Source organism: Mus caroli, chromosome 5 (assembly GCF_900094665.2).
Source record: "Mus caroli chromosome 5, CAROLI_EIJ_v1.1, whole genome shotgun sequence".
Classification (NCBI taxonomy): domain Eukaryota; kingdom Metazoa; phylum Chordata; class Mammalia; order Rodentia; family Muridae; genus Mus; species Mus caroli.
This window is the reverse complement of record NC_034574.1, coordinates 111,093,581-111,110,278: the sequence shown is the minus strand read 5'-3', so window position 1 is coordinate 111,110,278 and position 16,698 is coordinate 111,093,581. Positions and strand designations below refer to the sequence as shown.

The 16,698-nt window shown below is 49.2% G+C and overlaps 1 protein-coding gene and 1 non-coding gene across 2 annotated transcripts in view; both read left to right on the top strand.

The window, feature by feature from the left end:
• Positions 1-382: 382 nt before the first annotated feature.
• Positions 383-16,698, top strand: part of Fbxw8 (F-box and WD repeat domain containing 8) — an 89,623-nt gene continuing 73,307 nt past the window's right edge. Inside the window, exons 1-2 of the mRNA XM_021162838.2 lie at positions 383-766; positions 11,846-11,950. Coding sequence (XP_021018497.1) covers positions 449-766; positions 11,846-11,950 — 423 coding nt within the window. The 5' untranslated portion in view covers positions 383-448. The remainder of the gene's footprint in view (positions 767-11,845; positions 11,951-16,698) is intronic.
• Positions 6,982-7,091, top strand: LOC115031162. Its single transcript, XR_003836785.1, has one exon. It is a non-coding gene; the product is annotated as a U6 spliceosomal RNA (small nuclear RNA).

Genomic DNA, 16,698 nt, shown 5'->3' with positions numbered 1-16,698 from the left:
CTGAAGGGTAACTTCAGGTTGGGCTGGCTCCGCAGAAAAGAATGCTTGCTGCGGAGCCTGGCGACTTGAGTTCGATCCCTGAGACCCACTTGGTGGAAGGCAAGAACTGAATCCTCCAATTTGTTCTGTGACCTATACACACACATACACACACACACACGCACGCACGCACGCACTAAATAAATAAATAAATAAATGCAATAAAAACCGCTACATTAAAAAAAACGCGACCTTCGCAATATGTATATAGCAGCCATTTAAAGCCTGGCTTGCTTGGTACAAAGGTGCCAAAAACAAGGGATGTCTAAACGGAGGGGCGTGGCTGCCCGGAACCTACAAGCCGCGCTCCCGGAAGTCTCCAGGCCGACTACGGACACTTCCGGCGAGTGGACAGTCCGTCCCCATTCTGGCAGCCCCTGGGTGCCGCGTCGGCCTGGGCGCGTCAAGCATGGACGACCACAACCTGGAGGAGTTCCGCCGGCACTGGCAGGAGGAGTTGGCGCAGTCGCAGGCGCTGAGGCGACGGCGGCGGCTCGAGGCTGGGGAGCGGCGGTCGCCGCGGAGGCCCGAGGCGGGAGCGCGAGGCGAGCCGGCCTCAGGCTACCTGGGGCTGGCGCAGGGGCTGCTGGAGGGCGCGGGCCGACCCCCGGCGCCCAGGCCTGGCCGGGGATGCGACAGGAAGGATGCGTCCAGCCGATCGCGCTCACCCCCGGCCCGCGACGCCACGGAGCCCGAGCCGTTGGTGGATCAGCTCATCCGCGACTTGGTGAGTGGCCGGGGACAAGATGTCTCTCCCTGTGGGCCCACCATCTATGGTGGGGAAGGTCGCGGACGCGGGCACAGCGGGGACCCTTAACACCCATGATGTCCCTGGAACGAGTGGTTCTCCTCCGGCAGCTTTGCCTGTAAACATCTTGAGGTGTTGACAGTAGGTGTGTGCGCATTCTTGGGTTTGTAAGAAGGTAGAGGAATGTTCGCAAACATCCAGGACACCCTCCCCCCTCAAAGAGAATCCGCCCATAAAGGACTACGTGTGAGTTGGAGAAATACTATTCTAGAAACGTCCCAAAACATGGAAGAAAGGTTGACTTCGGAGAGGAAGGTCAAGAAAAAGCAGAGGACGGAATTAATGTTCATTTTTTTCTCTGTATTTTTTGATTTTCCTAACGTAACATGTTATTTAAATAAAAAAACCCCATAAATTAGAAGAAACGAAAGGACTACGGCGAAGAAGAAACCTTTGGTCAGTATTTTTAGGAGGCTCTTAGCCTTTGGAGGGTATGTGTCCCTCGGAGAATCAGTAAGCTCTTTCTCGGGCCTCATTGACCAAGTCGGGAGAATTAAATCAAGACCCGTCCTGACATGATCCATGGCTTCCAGGTTAAGAGTTAGGTCAGAAGAGAAGGCTTTAATGGTTTCACTCAAACCAGGTTCAAAGAAAATTTCTACAGCCCAGTGGGGGGATACTTGTCTGTAAGTGAAAGTTGTTTAGAGAAATGATGGGAAAGAGCTGGAGAGATGGCTCAGTAGCTAAGAGCGCAACAGGCTTTTCTGGAGTTGGGTTTCTAGTACCCGTGCCAGGTGGCTCACGACATCCTGTAACTGTAGTTTAGGATATTTAATGGGTCTGGCTTCCATGGGCACTTGCACACACAATTACTCTCCCTGCAGACATGTAATTTTTAAAAAATGGTTAATTTTATGCAATGGAAGGTTTTATTTAAATGACACCATTAGCTTCTATTTTGAGTTTTAAGGCCATCTTTTTTATTTATTTATTTATTTATTTATTTATTTACTATATGTAAGTACACTGTAGCTGTCTTCAGACACACCAGAAGAGGGCATCAGATCTCATTTCGGGTGGTTGTGAGCCACCATGTGGTTGCTGGGATTTGAACTCTGGACCTTCGGAAGAGCAGTCGGGTGCTCTTACCCACTGAGCCATCTCACCAGCCCCTAAGGCCATCTTTTAAACAAGTGTCAGGTGCTCTGCCTTGATTCTAAGATGGCCATATATGAGGTAGATAACTATTTCCTTTTACATATGTTTTTGTTTGTTTGTTTTGTTTGCAGTTTTCTCAGGATTACCCAACTGAGAAAATTTGGGGATTGAATTTGGATTCCTGTGTTTTAGCTTCACCAACTGAAGCTTGAGTCCTGCCCCCCCTCCCCCCTCCCCCCTCCCCCTTCCCCGCCCCAGGCCTTGGTGTTGTGTAGGTTCCTGAGTCCTCTCAGACCTGCTAACCAGCAGCCCAGGGAAGTAGCTCCACCTCTGCTGCTGAGAACCTGTCAGGGTTTAGACATAGTCAGCTGTGTAGCCCCTGTGCTCGCTAGTTTTTACATCAGCTTGACACAAGCTTGAGTTACTGGAGAGGAGGGGGCCTCAACTGAGGAAGTGCCTCCATAGGCTTGAGCTGTAGGCAAACCTGTAGGGCGTTTTCTTAACTAGGGATTGGTGGGGGAGGGAATAGTTCACCGTGGGAGGAAACACCTGTGGCCCACTGGTCCTGGGTTCCATAAGGAAGCAGCACCTCTCCGTGGCCTCTGCAGCAGTTCCTGCCCCCAGGTTCATATCCTGGCTTTCTGCAATGATGGATGATGATGTGGAAGTCTAAGCCAAATAAACCCTGTCCTCCCCACCCCCCAACTTGTTTAGGGTCATGGTGTTCATCACAGCCTTGATTAAGATAGACCCTAAATCCTATACATGAGACTTCCCATGCCTCACACTCAGGCAGCACCCCATATCAGAAATAAAGTGTCCTAAAGTGGAGGGATCTGGGGGGACGATGGTCCAGGCCATACCAGAATCTCAAGTTTCATATGGATTTGGCAAAGGCCTTCCCTGTGTCCTGTCCCAGGGTTGAATGATAGTAGGTTCCTCTGCCCAGTCAGAGGCACCACATTAGGTACTGTTCAGGTTGGTTTTGAGCAACAGCCAACTGCTGTACAGATTGAGAAGCAGTAGGTCATTATGTGCTCAAGTAACTGGAGTTACAGTGGTTGAGTCATCTTACATGAGTGTTAGGAATAGAACTTGGGACCTTAACCATCAGGGTGTTGCTGTGTAGCTTAAATGGGCATCAGACTGTCATTCTCTTTGTATGGTGTCTTTCTCTCATATTCTCTGTGTGTGTGTGTGAGAGAGAGAGAGAGAGAGATCCTGCAGATGTCTTTGTGCTGAGCCTGCATGTGGAGATGGGAGGACAGCCCCAGATGTTTACCCTCAGGCACCTCCACATTTTATTTGGCCTGGAGCTTTGTCATCAAGCCCAAGCTTGCAGTCCCTTGAACTTGCAGAGATCTGTTTCTTCCCTCTCCTCACCTTCTCTGGCATCCCAGGCATATGTCTCCATGCTTGGCTTTTTACATGGGTCCTGGGGGTCTAAACCGAGGTCCTTCCACTTGTAATGCAAGTGCTTGACTGACTGAGCCATCTCCCCATCCCTGCCTGGCCTGTAGCTTTTTATTTTCACAGCTCCACCTCTCGAGTGCTGTGATCACAGTGCTAGCTTGGTGCTGGTTGTCCAGTGCTTTATAGCCAATATCTTCATCATTCCCAACAACCCTTTCCCGTGGCCATTTTCAGCCCATCCTGGTAGCTGAATAGGAGGAAGTAGCTTGGCTTTTAAAGGACAGGAAACTCATCTTGTATCTTCAGTCTAAGACATGGCAGTAACTTCTATTAAAAATCCTCACATACCATTGGCAGTAACTGTGGGCCGCACAGTGCCTGGGGGTCGGAGGTCAGCTGAACAAGTGTTGGGGCTTTGGCTGGTTCATCAGGAGCTTTGTTCTGTGTCTCACCAGACAGCTTTGGGATGATTTGTTTTGATTTGTTTACGGTGGCAACCAGAAAGAAATACTAAATATGGTGGGTAGAGTAGGGTGTTCTTTCCAACTGTTCAGTTTTTTTTACTTAAATTTATACATGGTCTGAATAAAACCATTCTGTGTTCCAGTATGGTTACTGTCGAAGTACACATTATGTCAAGGAGTTTTGTTTTTTTAAAGATTTTATTTATTTTATACGAGTACACTGTAGCTGTCTTTAGACACACTAGAAGAGGGCATCAGATTCCATTACAGATGGCTGTGAGCCACCATGTGGTTACTGAGAGTTGAACTCGGGACCTCTAGAAGAGCAGTCAGTGCTCTTAACCACTGAGTCATCTCTCCTCCCCCCCCCCCTTTTTTTAAACAACAATAAAAATCCACCGACACCAACAAGAAAAAACAGGTATCTTAGTTCTATTGTTGTGAAAAGGCACTGTGACCAAGGTAGCTCTTCTAAAAGAAGGCATTTAATTGGTGGCTCGCTTACAGTTTTAGAGGTTTTAGTCTATAATCCTGGCTGGAAGTTGACAGGCAATGTGCTGGAGTAGCAGCTGAGAGCTTTACATCCTTTTGAACTGCGACAGAGAAGTGACTGTGGGCTTTTGAGACCTCAGAGCCCCTCCTCTTGCCAAGGCTTCTCACCTCCTACAAGACCACACCTCCTAATCCTTCCTAAACAATTCTAACTGGGGAGCAGGTATCCAAATATCTGAGCCTATGGGGGTGGGGTGGGGAGTGGGGCATTCTCATTCAGAGCCCCACACAGGTGTCACTATGCAGACCAGGCTGGCTTCTAACTCAGAAACCTTCCTGCCAGTTCTGGAATGGAGGATGTGGCCGATGTGTTGGGAAGAAGTGGGTTTTGATTTGTGGTGGTTGTGGTTGTTGTTGCTGTTTTTTATATATGCTACATGTTAGGGTTGTGTTCTTTCAGTGGAATTGTCTTTTGTGAAAATTGTCCCTGACGTTTTATTATTCACACTTTGAAACGTACAGATCTTAGTGGTACAACTCTACACCTTCTCTAGAATGTGTGCATGCACACATCCGAAACAGCTGCTCCCAGGACTGGGTTCCTAGCCTGTCTGCACCATGCTCCTCACTGTGCTCTCTCTCTCCTCAGAGGGGCCTGACTCCTCGCTCCACGGTTGGCTCCCCTGCAGTGGCTGGCATCAGGCAGCTTTACTCTAGTCTGGGTTCTTCTTTTTTTGTTTGTTGTTTTGGTTTTTCAAGATAGGGTTTCTCTGTATAGCCCTGGCTGTCCTGGAACTCACTTTGTAGACCAGGCTGGCCTCGAACTCAGAAATCCACCTGCCTCTGCCTCCCGAGTGCTGGCATTAAAGGCATGAGCCACCACATCCAGCTCTCTAGTGTGGGTTCTTGTGCACAGCCTTATAGACAAGTTGTCCAACACTGAGATAACTGATTAGATGGTTTGGGGCGTAGTGCTGCCAGGAGCATTCTGCCTGACCCTTGGGGTACGTACATGTGTCTCTTGGTTATTTACTCAGCAGTGGAATCCCAGGATTGTGAGCGTGCCAGTCATAGTTACAGCAGTCTGCCCCACAGACTTCCCGTTTCTACCTGTTGGTACTGAATAGAGCTAAAGCAACAATGGTTTAAGTGTGCCAGTACTGCAAGGTAAACTCCATCTGGCAGGATCTGATTATTGTGCACATCTCCCAGAGTTTCTAAAGAAGGAGGAAGTCCTGCAAAGGAAGGTGGGGTTCCCTGAACCAACAGGCTGATGCAGCCAAGGCAGGTTGTGCAAACCTGAAGCTGGTTCTTGTCTCATAGCTGTGTCACACTAAGACCTCCTGTTTGAGACAGGGGCTTCTGTAGCCCAAGCTGGTCTTGAACATGCTGCAGCTGAGAGTGAACTTGGATTTCTGATTCTTCAGCCTCTACCTCCCTCAGTGCAGGGAATATGTTTTCCTGTACTGTGGGTTGAACCCAGGACTCGTAGGGAAGCACTCCTCTAACTAAGCTACATTCCAGCCCCTGTCACGTTTTTTTGGTGCTGTCTCCACCGCAGTATCACTAGTGTGAGGGCAATCAAGAGAAGAGTTGCCGTTCACTGGGCACAGCTGTGCCAGAGTATCTTTGGCTGGATATAGGCCAGAATATTTGACAGACAAGCACAGCTGGAGTGAAACCGTGAAGTGCCTCTGTACAGCCTTGCCTTCTTACAAGAAGCTTTTCATAGCAGCTCTTGGCCAGCTTGCTTATGGGAGTGGCTAGTGAATACCCATACTGGCAGTTGGCAGGTTTGGGTTGGCCAGTGCAAGGGATAGTAGGCCCTGATTCGAACCCCAGAGGCAGTAGTTACTGTCTTTCATGCCTCCCTCCAAAACCAGGTTCTGTGTGGACAGTGGTGGCATTTTGGTTATGCTAATGCCAGCTTCGCTAGTGCAGGTTTGTGACGGCCAATTGCTTGGTGGAATTATGTTTAGGTGGTTGATCACATCTGACCCACAAAGACACAGATGCCCAACTCAAACTGGCCTAAAAACACTCACTGGGTTCTGTTGGTGCATGCATTTGGATCAATGGAAGTGCTCAGGAGGTGGTGCTCACTCTGGGCAGTGGTGTCACCCAGCTCGGACTTCATGCCCCAGTCCTGCTTGTCTGCTGGCTTTCCCCATGGGAGGTTGTCCCTGCTGTCTCTCTTCAGGAGAGGACGACTAGCAGCTGCAGGTGGATCTTCTTCCAGCACAGCAGTACTGGGAGAGCACAGCATCTGTTCTGTGTTCTCATTGGTCCAGACTGGGTCATCTGAGCACTCTCGAGCCAGTTACTGATTGAGCTTGGTCCAGATCTGTGTTCGTCCAGCAGGTCTGCACTCACTGTTGAGCTAGAGCTGGAGAGTCAGCAGTGTCCAGCATGGGCTCTACTCTGGCCTCTCCAGCTTCTCAACTGTTAGAATACTGTTAGTGGAGGCAAGCCAGTCCTGGTGGGCTCTGGATCTGCTCAACTCAGACCCCACTGCTGGCTAGCTGGAGTGACTGACTCCCCTGCCTCTGCTGTCCTTTCCTTTCCTATTAAGGCTCAGTTTAATTCCATCTACTGTGTTAGCTCCAATTCCCCCAGTCTAACTAAAATGTTCTTATCAATGCCATTCATTTAAAAATGTTACTCTGTGTGCTCGCTTCGGCAGCACATGGAGTGAAGCTGGTGCGATACAGAGAAGATTAGCATGGCCCCTAGATTGGGTTAGAAATTTTGTACTTGAAGAAAAAATACATTTCATTGAGCTGTGATATACATACATTTTTCTCATAGCTGAAATGTGAAGAAAAAGGACACATGATTAGAGAAACATGGAGAGACCAAGATGATTATCCCACATCATTCTCACCATTATTACTGGAGATGACTGTCCCATCAGCTACAGAGAGAATATTGTGTGCAGTGCTGGGAACTAAGACCCAGGTTTTCTCCTCAGTTCACAAATTCTGTTAAATCTTTGTTTTGATTTTAAATCAAAATAAGTATGTTTATGCTTTTATTCTGGGATGAAATATAGGAATTAGTATAAAAAAGTTATTTATGAACTATGAGGCCCTTGCTTGGGGGCTTCTTTCCATGATCTGTCTGTGTATTTAATAAAACAAATTTGAATGTCTTTACTGGAAGGTTCTGCTCTTTGAAGAAGTATGGGCTTTGTCCATCCATCCATCCGACTGTCCATCCCACCCACCCACCCATCCCCTCCTCAGTCCCCCTCATTAAGTGGCTTGTTAGCACCAGGCATTATTCTAAGCTCTGGGGATACAGCAGTGAACAAAGACAAAGTCTGACCTGTTTATGTGGATACTTGCCGGGCAAACAAGTGCTCTGGAGAGGAAAAACCCTAGGCAGAGTGGAGAGTGTCTTCAAGGAGAGGCGCTCAGTCTTACCTAGTGCTGCAAGGTTTTCTGGAAGGGCGAGGGGCTTGCAGAGGATGGGGGAGGGGCTGGCAGAAAGTCTCTGGTGCCAGTGGCTTCATGGTTATGCAAGCTGAGTGGTCACATGGGTCATACCCTGCACTTAGTTTAATGCTTTCAATTGTTATTTATTTTAAATGATGTATGTATCTGTGCACGGTCAGTCTGTGTGTGGTGCCAGGAGAGGCATCACATTCCCTAGAGCTGGAGTTGGGGGGTTGTGAGCTATCTGACAGAAGGTCCTAGGGATTGCAGGAGCAGTGACTGCTCGTAACCACCAAGTCACCTCTTCAGCCCCTGCAATTCTATTATTATTATTCCCTTAATTTGCTGCTCCGCCGTTGTTAACGTTCTCTCTCCTTAGGAGCCCTAACACACTCTCACGCCGAGCTCCACAACATCTCAGACGCTGACGGTGGGCTGTGCTGTCACTTACCAGCAATTCCCAAGCATGGTCCTGTGCTTCCTGAACTGAACCCTCTTCCTGCGACCCTGCCGCCATCTCTTCTGCCTTCTGTCCAGCCCAGATCCTGAATCTCCGATCCCAGTGTCGTCTCAGCTGGGCTCTGAAAGCAGAGGCTGGCCGGTTTGCCACAGAGATTTTTTTCATTGCCACACCCAGCCTCCTGGGAATCCTCGGGTTCATAGCTGCCCTTCCTGCCTCCCTTCTGCTGACCCTGGGATGGAGAGACCTGCTGTGTACAGGTCTTACCTCCACCCCACATACTGCACAGTCCCACCATGGGACTGGATAGCATCCAGTCTCATTTGTGGCTTGAGAAAATAAGCTGGTAGACTGGGGAAAGGCTCAAAGTAGTCTCATGTATTTGGAAAGAGCAGCAGATATTTCCTGGGAAATTACCAGCAGGTGAGGAATGAGAGTGAACCTCACAGTTTTAAAACCAGTTCTAAATAAATCTATCTCAGGCGTCTCCCAGGCATGAATAGTGTGCAAGGTACTGGGCAGGTTCCCTTCTGTAGGTGGCATTTGTCTCTGTGGGCAGTCCAGAGCTTGATTGACTACTTCTGCTTGCTCTTGTAGTTGGGTTTGGGATTACGTTCGATGTGAAGAGATAAATCAGCTTTTTGTGCCCTGCTTAGGAACTTAACCTCTCTTTATAGCAAGAGAAAGGATTCCTAAGCTCTAAATAGCTAACTTACTAATGAGACCTGGATACCTTGGGGACCATCTCCTGTATTTATTCTGTTTTATATGTGATGAATTAGCTCCATAAAAGATTTACCTCTTTCAATATAGAGGCCGTTTCTCATACATCTGCTAACAGCTCCTCCCTTCCTCCACACTAGGCATGTTCCTGAAGTCACAGTGTTTTGCACATACATTAATTTAAGCTGGGTGGTGTGCCTCCTGTACTGCTATCTAGGGACTTGAGAAGAACAGAAGTCTGTGGAGTTAGCTCCCATGCTGCCTCTGTTGATATCTTGATGCACTTTGACATTCCTCTTTGCTTGTGCAGGAAAGGTATTTCAAGACAAAATGGGTGCTGATTTTGAGAGTGTTTGAGCCTTTCCCCGGTCTACCAGCTTATTTTCTCAAGCCACAAGTGAAACTGGATGCCATCCATCCCTGCAGTGGGACTGTGCAGTATGAGGGCTTGAGATAAGCTGTGCAGACAGCAGGTCTCTCCATCCCAGGGTCAGCAGAAGCGGCCTGGCCCAGCAGATCTGTTTAAGCACCATCTTGAGAGAGCACCCGAGTGGCAGTTGCCCCAGAGATACGTGTTGGGAAGTGCATCTCGGAGTCGGGTTCTTCCCCCTGCACTGATTTGGTCTTAGTAATTATAATTCCCCCTTTTCTGCTGAACAGGAGAAGGCAGATTAAGTTTCTAACACGATGGTACAAAGGCTGTCCATTTATGGAGTTAGGCTTATAGTAGAACGTCAGCCTCTCTGGGGACAGATCCTGTCACAGTTTGTCTCAGCGCTTTTTTGGAGTGAGGCCAATAGACTTGGGAAAATCCAGTATGTACTGACCTTAGCCATAATACAGCCCCTTTGTGTGATTCCTCTATCTGGATTTTTCTATCTGCCCATGATTTAGGGCCATGGTTCTCAACATGTAGCTCACACAAAGCATCCCTGAGAAAGAGCTGTGAGCCCTGCCCATGGAATTTTGGGGCACTAGTTCTAGGAGGTGCCTTGGACATTAAAACAATGCCATGTGTGATTTCAGTGTCACACTGGGAGTCACTGAGAGGCAGAGACTTGTTTTTGGCACCATGGTCAAGCCATAAAGCCACATCCTCACCAGCAAGGTGCTTTCTTTTGTCTAGAGCTTGAGTTTGGAGAGCTGTGCTGTCCCCTTTGTCAGCTGATGTTCTTTACAATGTTGCATTGCTGTTAATATTTCTGTGCCATTTTTTCCTGAGACTATCCGTGTTGTCTGTCACTGGGTTGTCCTGGCGTGGCTTGTAACTGCTGGCTGGCGATGTGTGCCAGGTGTCTAGGTGGCAGCCCGACAGCATCCTCGGTCTCAAGGGCTTTCTCCACACACAAATACAAGCAGTGTCTGCAGGGAGGAATGGCTTTGTGTCATCATAGGGCAGTTTATGGTGTGGCCCACTGTAAAGAAGCCCACAGCTTGATAGAGCATGCCTCATCCTATCTCAGTGTGTCTTGCTTAGCCTCACCCTGCGTTAGCTTTGGCTGTGTGAGGATAAAGAGACTTTTTCTTCTTGTTTCTTTACCATGTGGACAGACACAATAATGTAGAAGAAAAGGCAGGAGGCCATCCGGGGTGGCTTTGTGAATAATAGCCTCTTACCCGGTGTTTGCCTGCTAGGTCACAGACCAGCAGTGACTCCCACAGGGGCTTGAGGTGTCTCCAGTTGCATCTGGTTGTCTGTGGTACTCTTCATCAGTGAGTTAAGGTAGCCATTAGGCAAGGACCTTGCCCGATGTGAGTCCTGGCAACTGTTTTCTTAGGCGGGACCCATGTCTTCCAATTATCCTTGCAAATTTTTTCCTGTTTTTCTGCACGGCCAGCATCCTTCCACTGAGTGAACATTCTGTTCCTCCTTTGTCTGCAGAGACCTGTCAGCATCTTTTCCCGGGAGAGCCTTTTGGCCTATGTGCTTAGCCTGTTTTTGCAGCCAAACACGCTGTTTCCTCTAAGGCTTCAGATTCTCCTTCAGTGCTGAGACTCCTAGATGAGTAACATGACTCGCCAGCATTCTTTACACTCAGTCTTGGGGGAGTCTGACCAGTGCCCACACTCCTTAGTCCAGCGGAGACTGTTTTCTGAAGTGGACCCCTCTCACTGTGGAAACTTAGAGTGAGCTTCCAGCCTTCAAGTCAGCGATGTCAGCCAGAGCTTATTAAACATGAGCTTCCTTCCCATGCTTAGTTTGTTGGGACAAAGGGCATGCTCTGCAGCTGAGAAGCAACGCTCTGATGGCTGGCAGGTGGACCTGGGGTGTTCCTGTCACATTTGGCCTTTGCCCATCCCTCTTGGTTTTCTGTGTGCTGAGATCCGCTTGACCTTATCCTTCAGCTGAAGCTCTTACCTCATCTCTGATTGCTTCCCCTAGGGCAGGCACGCTCTTGTGGCTGTGCCTTACTAAATAACACTGGAGAACAGCTTTGTTTGTCCTGGCTAGCTCAGGTTAACTAACCAGCAGGACTCCTCTCCTGAGGAGAGGTGGGCCTGCCCTCCAGCTGAGCAGCCTCCACCCTGCTCTCTCCCCATAAGAACATGTTAGTGACCTGGTCAGTACTTCTCCACCCTGGGTGTTGAGGAGGCTTGGCTGGCCTGCTTCCCGCTGGTGCCTCAGCTTCTTTCCTTAGAAGTCAGGAGGCTTCTGCCACACCTTTGTACCCCTTCACCCAATCCCACAGTATCTGTGCTTCTCCTGGAGCATCATGGGAAACAGTCACATGGATTTCATTTCATAGTGACTGAAAGGAAGGTGGATGTGGGGGGCCAGAGACCCCATTTCTTCAGGTTCTCCCTGTAACAGCCTCAGCTGTGGTCACCAGCAGGAGTGTCCAGTGATGGAGGCCTCGAAGCACAGCCTGCTCTCAGCCTCACCCTGAACGACTTCCTTCTTTCTCCACAGAATGAGCTGGATGACGTGCCCTTCTTTGATGTCCGTCTGCCTTACGAACTGGCCATCAATATATTCCAGTATCTGAACAGAAGAGAGCTGGGGCTGTGTGCTCAGGTAAGCTCTTGTCACATGTGGCCCAGGGTCCCCAGAGAACTGGGGCTGTGTGCTCAGGTAAGATCTTGTCGCACGTGGCCCAGGTCCCCAGCTCTGACCCAGCTCAGGAGCCCCATGAACAGTGGATCTGCAGAACCACACAGTTGACAGAGCTGACAGAAGCAAGCATGCCCGCTTCCTTAAAGGAAGGCCACCAGGAACTCCAGGCTCCCGTTCCACATTCCCACTTGATTCCTCTTCTGGTGACCGTCTTCTGTACCAAGGCTGAATTATGGCTGACATCCTGGGCTCTGCCTGCAGCGAGCTAGCCTGTGTTAATATATCACATGTACTAGAACAAAGATGTAGCTCTTAAATCAGACTAGTCATTAGGGTCAGCCCAGGGACAGGTTGGTGAAGTCATGTTTTAGACAAATAGTTTAAATTACCCTTTAAATAGCAGAACCCCGCTCCTGAGGCAACTGAGAAGGGACACATTGGAGGAACTGCCCAGGAAGAAGCGTTGTGCACGCCATAGGCCCGTGGAGTGGAACCTGGGCTAGCTTGGTTGTGTGTACGAGTGTTGTGGGAACTCTTTCCCTGGGGAGACATAAACGCATATCAGGGCACTAATGACAAGCCAAAGTACAATTGCACCAAAGTGTTGCCCAGGGAGCCTGTGAGTCTACTGGGCTTCCTTACAGAGCATGAGTGAGGTAGACCTGTACGGTATAGGGAACCCCAGAGTGGCCACACCCAGAAAGCCCCACCCCAGCATGGATGTGCACCCCAGCTGCATAGATGGAGCCCCGCTTCAGTTGATCTGATAGTTCATACTCCAGTTCCCTGGAGACTTCCTGTGTGGCAGAATTACATACTCCTGGCTGGGAGGAGCATGACTCTCCAGTGAGGCTCTACTGGCCGGCCCCACCCCTCTGTCTCTGAGGGAGGTCAGTAGCTTGAGTCAAGCCCCTGCCAGTGGTCCCAGCTGCCCTGATGATGGTGACAGTTGTCAGCTCAGTGGGCAGTGCTCTGCAACAGGATACCATGGAGGGCTGAGGGCTGCAGTGGTTCATATTTTTGACCAGGTACGCCCTGGGGAGTCTGGGGTTTATGCCCTTAAAATTGCTCTCATCTTTTTGTCCACAAGCATGTAATTAAATCACCTTTTTTCTTTATTTTTTGTTTGTTTGTTTGTTTTTTTCAGTTGTCAAAATCTGTGTGTCCATTAAATCTGAGTGAGTGAGTGAGTGAGGAGTGAGTGAGTGAGTGTTCAAGGCCCAATCCCTAACGCCACACCAGAAAGAGAAACAGAGTTGCATTTAGCTAATGATGGAGCTCCCTGTTAGACTGCTTGCTTAGTGTGAGGCTCTGGGTTTCAAGCCATCAGTGCAAAACTACACATCATTCTGTGGGCATCTGCGTGTGGTCAGTATGACTAGCATGGAAGTCACGGAGTATGTCACATCTCAGTGCATACAGAACAAGCACTCGGTACACTTCAGCATCCTTGTTCACAGTAAACACCGCCCAGAAGTACCTGCTTCATCAGTTACTTGGAGATGCTGAGCACCTTTGGTGTGTGATCACAGCAGTGTGGTTAAGTGCAGATGCTAGCATGTGTTCTTGCTGCCGTGGGTGCATAGGAAATGATGTCAGGGAAACCTTGACACTCAGGGTGTGAACGGAAGAGTGAAGAGCACCTGTGAGGTCGTCTCTCCTCCTGAGAATTTGTTGTTTTCTCATTGGCTCTGCTCCCAAGAGTGGAGAACGAGGGCAGAGAGAGATGAGCCTGGTGCAAGGGCCGGAGCCCTGGACTCTTCTTGCCAGCTCTGTCCTGCACAGATGCTCTGATCTGCTTTCTTGGTCGTGGGCTCCTGTTGAAGGAACAGTGCTTTCATATTGATGCTCTGTTCTCCCGTTTTGTGGAGAGCCGTACTCTGTTTTTCTGTCCAAAGAGTTCATCAGGGCATGATAGGGTCAGGTGGGAGGGGGCCCTTTCGGTACAGTGGGGCTGCTCTTCAGGAGAGCTGGGCTCTGCTGGGCACTTATCCTGCAGGTGTGAATTACTTAATGTGCAGCACACTAGTCTAGATCTCACTAATGCTTCCCAGTGTGTGTGCATGTTGAGTCAGTGTGTGTGTGTGTGTGTGCGTGCGTGTGTGTCAGGGTGTATACCGTGGAAGCGTGGAAGCTATTCTTAACCAGAGCCTCTTCATGGCTTTATCAGTTGGCTGTGATGGGAAGCTGGGCTTTAACAGTTTTTCATGAAGACAACAGTGGACAGACAGCCTGTAGTCAGTAGCATTGGCTTGGTTTCCATCATCATTAAAATAAACTACAAAGTAATAAAAATAAGCAGTGTTTTCATTTGTTCTTGTGGTGTGTTTGCTTTTGAAGCAGGGAGAAAGCCATTCTGTTGAGTGGGGACCTGCTTCTTTATGGGCTCCCTCGGCTCTGTCTCTCTCTCTCTCTTTATAGTCTTAGGCACCTTGGGACAGTACTGAAATGAGACCATTTTGTGTGGAATTGGCACCCTGAACTAGCTTTGTGCTTGTGGAGAAACTGGTTGCTTAGCTCTTTATGCCAAGCTGCTCTTGGACTAACTGTAAGGAGGCCTGCCGAGGGAAGCCTCAGAGATGTAATGTCTGCCCTCTGCTGAGGCTTTGCCTCCCCTGCGTCTCTTCTCTCTGCTTTCTGAGTCCCATGCTTTCAGCACCAAAGTGCTTCCCCTCAGCTGGCAGCCTCCATACTGACCCTCCACCGTTGCTAGCAGCCGACCCCTGGGTGCTGGCGTGTGAGCACTGTTTGTGCTGGGAGGGCTTCATCCAGAAGGCCATGGGAGTGGCAGGACCTTTAGGAAGCACGTTACTGTCTGACAGCTCTAACACTTGGCTCTTTGTCATCTTGTGTCCATTCTTTTCCGTGCCCACAGGAGTCCTAGCATTTTAAAGGTAATATTTCACCATGCATATCGAGACGTTTGCTAATTTTAGAATTACAAAATGGTTTCATTTCTATGAGAAAACTAACTGCTGTTGTATAGCAACATGAGTAATTCTGAAGAGGAATGGTTTCAGGGGTTTATTCCTTTCCTCTACCCCCAAGACCGGATGTCTCCCTGGCTGTCCTGGAACTCCCTCTGTAGACCAGGCTGGCCTCAAACTCAGAGATCTGCCTGTTTCTGCTTTCTGAGTGCTGGGATTAAAGGCATGTGCCACCATGTCCAATTCAGCATTCTCTTCAGTTTTCTGATGTATTTTGTGTGTGAGTGTCCTGGCTGCAAGCTTTCATATGTACCACTTGCATGCCTAGTGCCTGCTGCGGTCAGAGGTAACGTGGATGGCTGTAAGCCATCACGTGCGCACTGGGAACAGAGACCTAATCCTTTGCAAGAACAACAAGTGCTCCCAACTGCTGAGCCATTTCTCTGGCCCCTCCAACATTCTTTTTTAAAATGTGAAAGTAATTCCAAGTGCACAGGCAGCTGCAGCCAGGCAGGCAGTGGCTGTGTCTGTGTCAGCTCCTCTCCTGCATGATCCCTCATGTGCCCAGCAGCAGTAGTGTCGGGGACACTGACATTGGTCCTCCATCGTGTCCTCTCAGATTTCCCTGCTTTCCCGTGCTCTGCTCTGTATTCCTAGTTCCGTTGTTTGTTACTGTGGGTGTAGATATGAGTGATCCCCACCACTGTCGTCATACACAGGGCCCACTAAAGGGATTTCTGTACCCTTCACAGCCACACCGACCTCACTGCTGCTTCTTCTCCACTCCTAGCCCCAGCAGTCCCTTGCAGCCTTTGGTCAAATGTTATAGCTGTGTGTATCTCTGAATGTGTAGTTTTAGTGATAGAGTTGCATACACAGTAATGTCACAGTTTTCAAGTAAAGGCCAGGAGGTTGCACGTAGAGATCCAAGGCACGGTGGTAAACACCTGTAATCCCAGCACTTGGAAGGCTGAGGCAGGAAGCCCGTGTAGATTGAAGACCAGTCTGGGCTACATAGTAAGACTCCGTCTTCAAGCCAGTAAAGGGAAGGGAAGATGGAACAGTGAACCAGTAAGCAAGAGGCAGCAGGACCAAGACAAGCTAGCAATTCTGGAGCAGAATCCTAGGGTGTCACAGCCAAGCTGTCGGCTGTCGTGGACATGTAATGTCATGAGCTGGCCAGACGTCCACGTCAGAATGCTAACATTTGCATGTTCTCCGTGCAGCTCTGATCTTGAAGTCTGCAAGCCACCGATCTATCACCAAGTAAGGCCAAGCAGTCTCTCACACCATGATGCCACAGGCTTCAATTCCAGCAGCTCTGGTGGCAGGAGCCTCTTCTAGTCCCTGGCTTCTGTGGCTGTCTTTACACAGAGGCTTAGAGAAAGGTGGAGCCACTCCAGGAGGGTCCTGAGCTGCAGGAAACAGAATCAGTGGACTGAGTGGTGGCTACTGGAAAGCCTGCCTACTGTTGGCTGTACCAGTGCGCAGGAAATCTTTAGGACTGAAACATTAGAAAGAAAATGTAGAAGGCAGGAGAAAATCAGAGCCTCCTTGGCACAGTGCATGTCAGGGCTGTAGGTTCATAAAAACAAAAGCGGTTCGTCCCTGTACTGGCTATTTTTGTGTCAACTTGACACAGCTGGAGTTATCACAGAGAAAGGAGCTTCAGTTGAGGAAATGCCTCTATGAGATCCAACTGTAAGGCATTTTCTCAATTAGTGATCAAGGGGGAAAGGCCCCTTGTGGGTGGGATCATCCCTGGGCTGGTAGTCTTGGGTT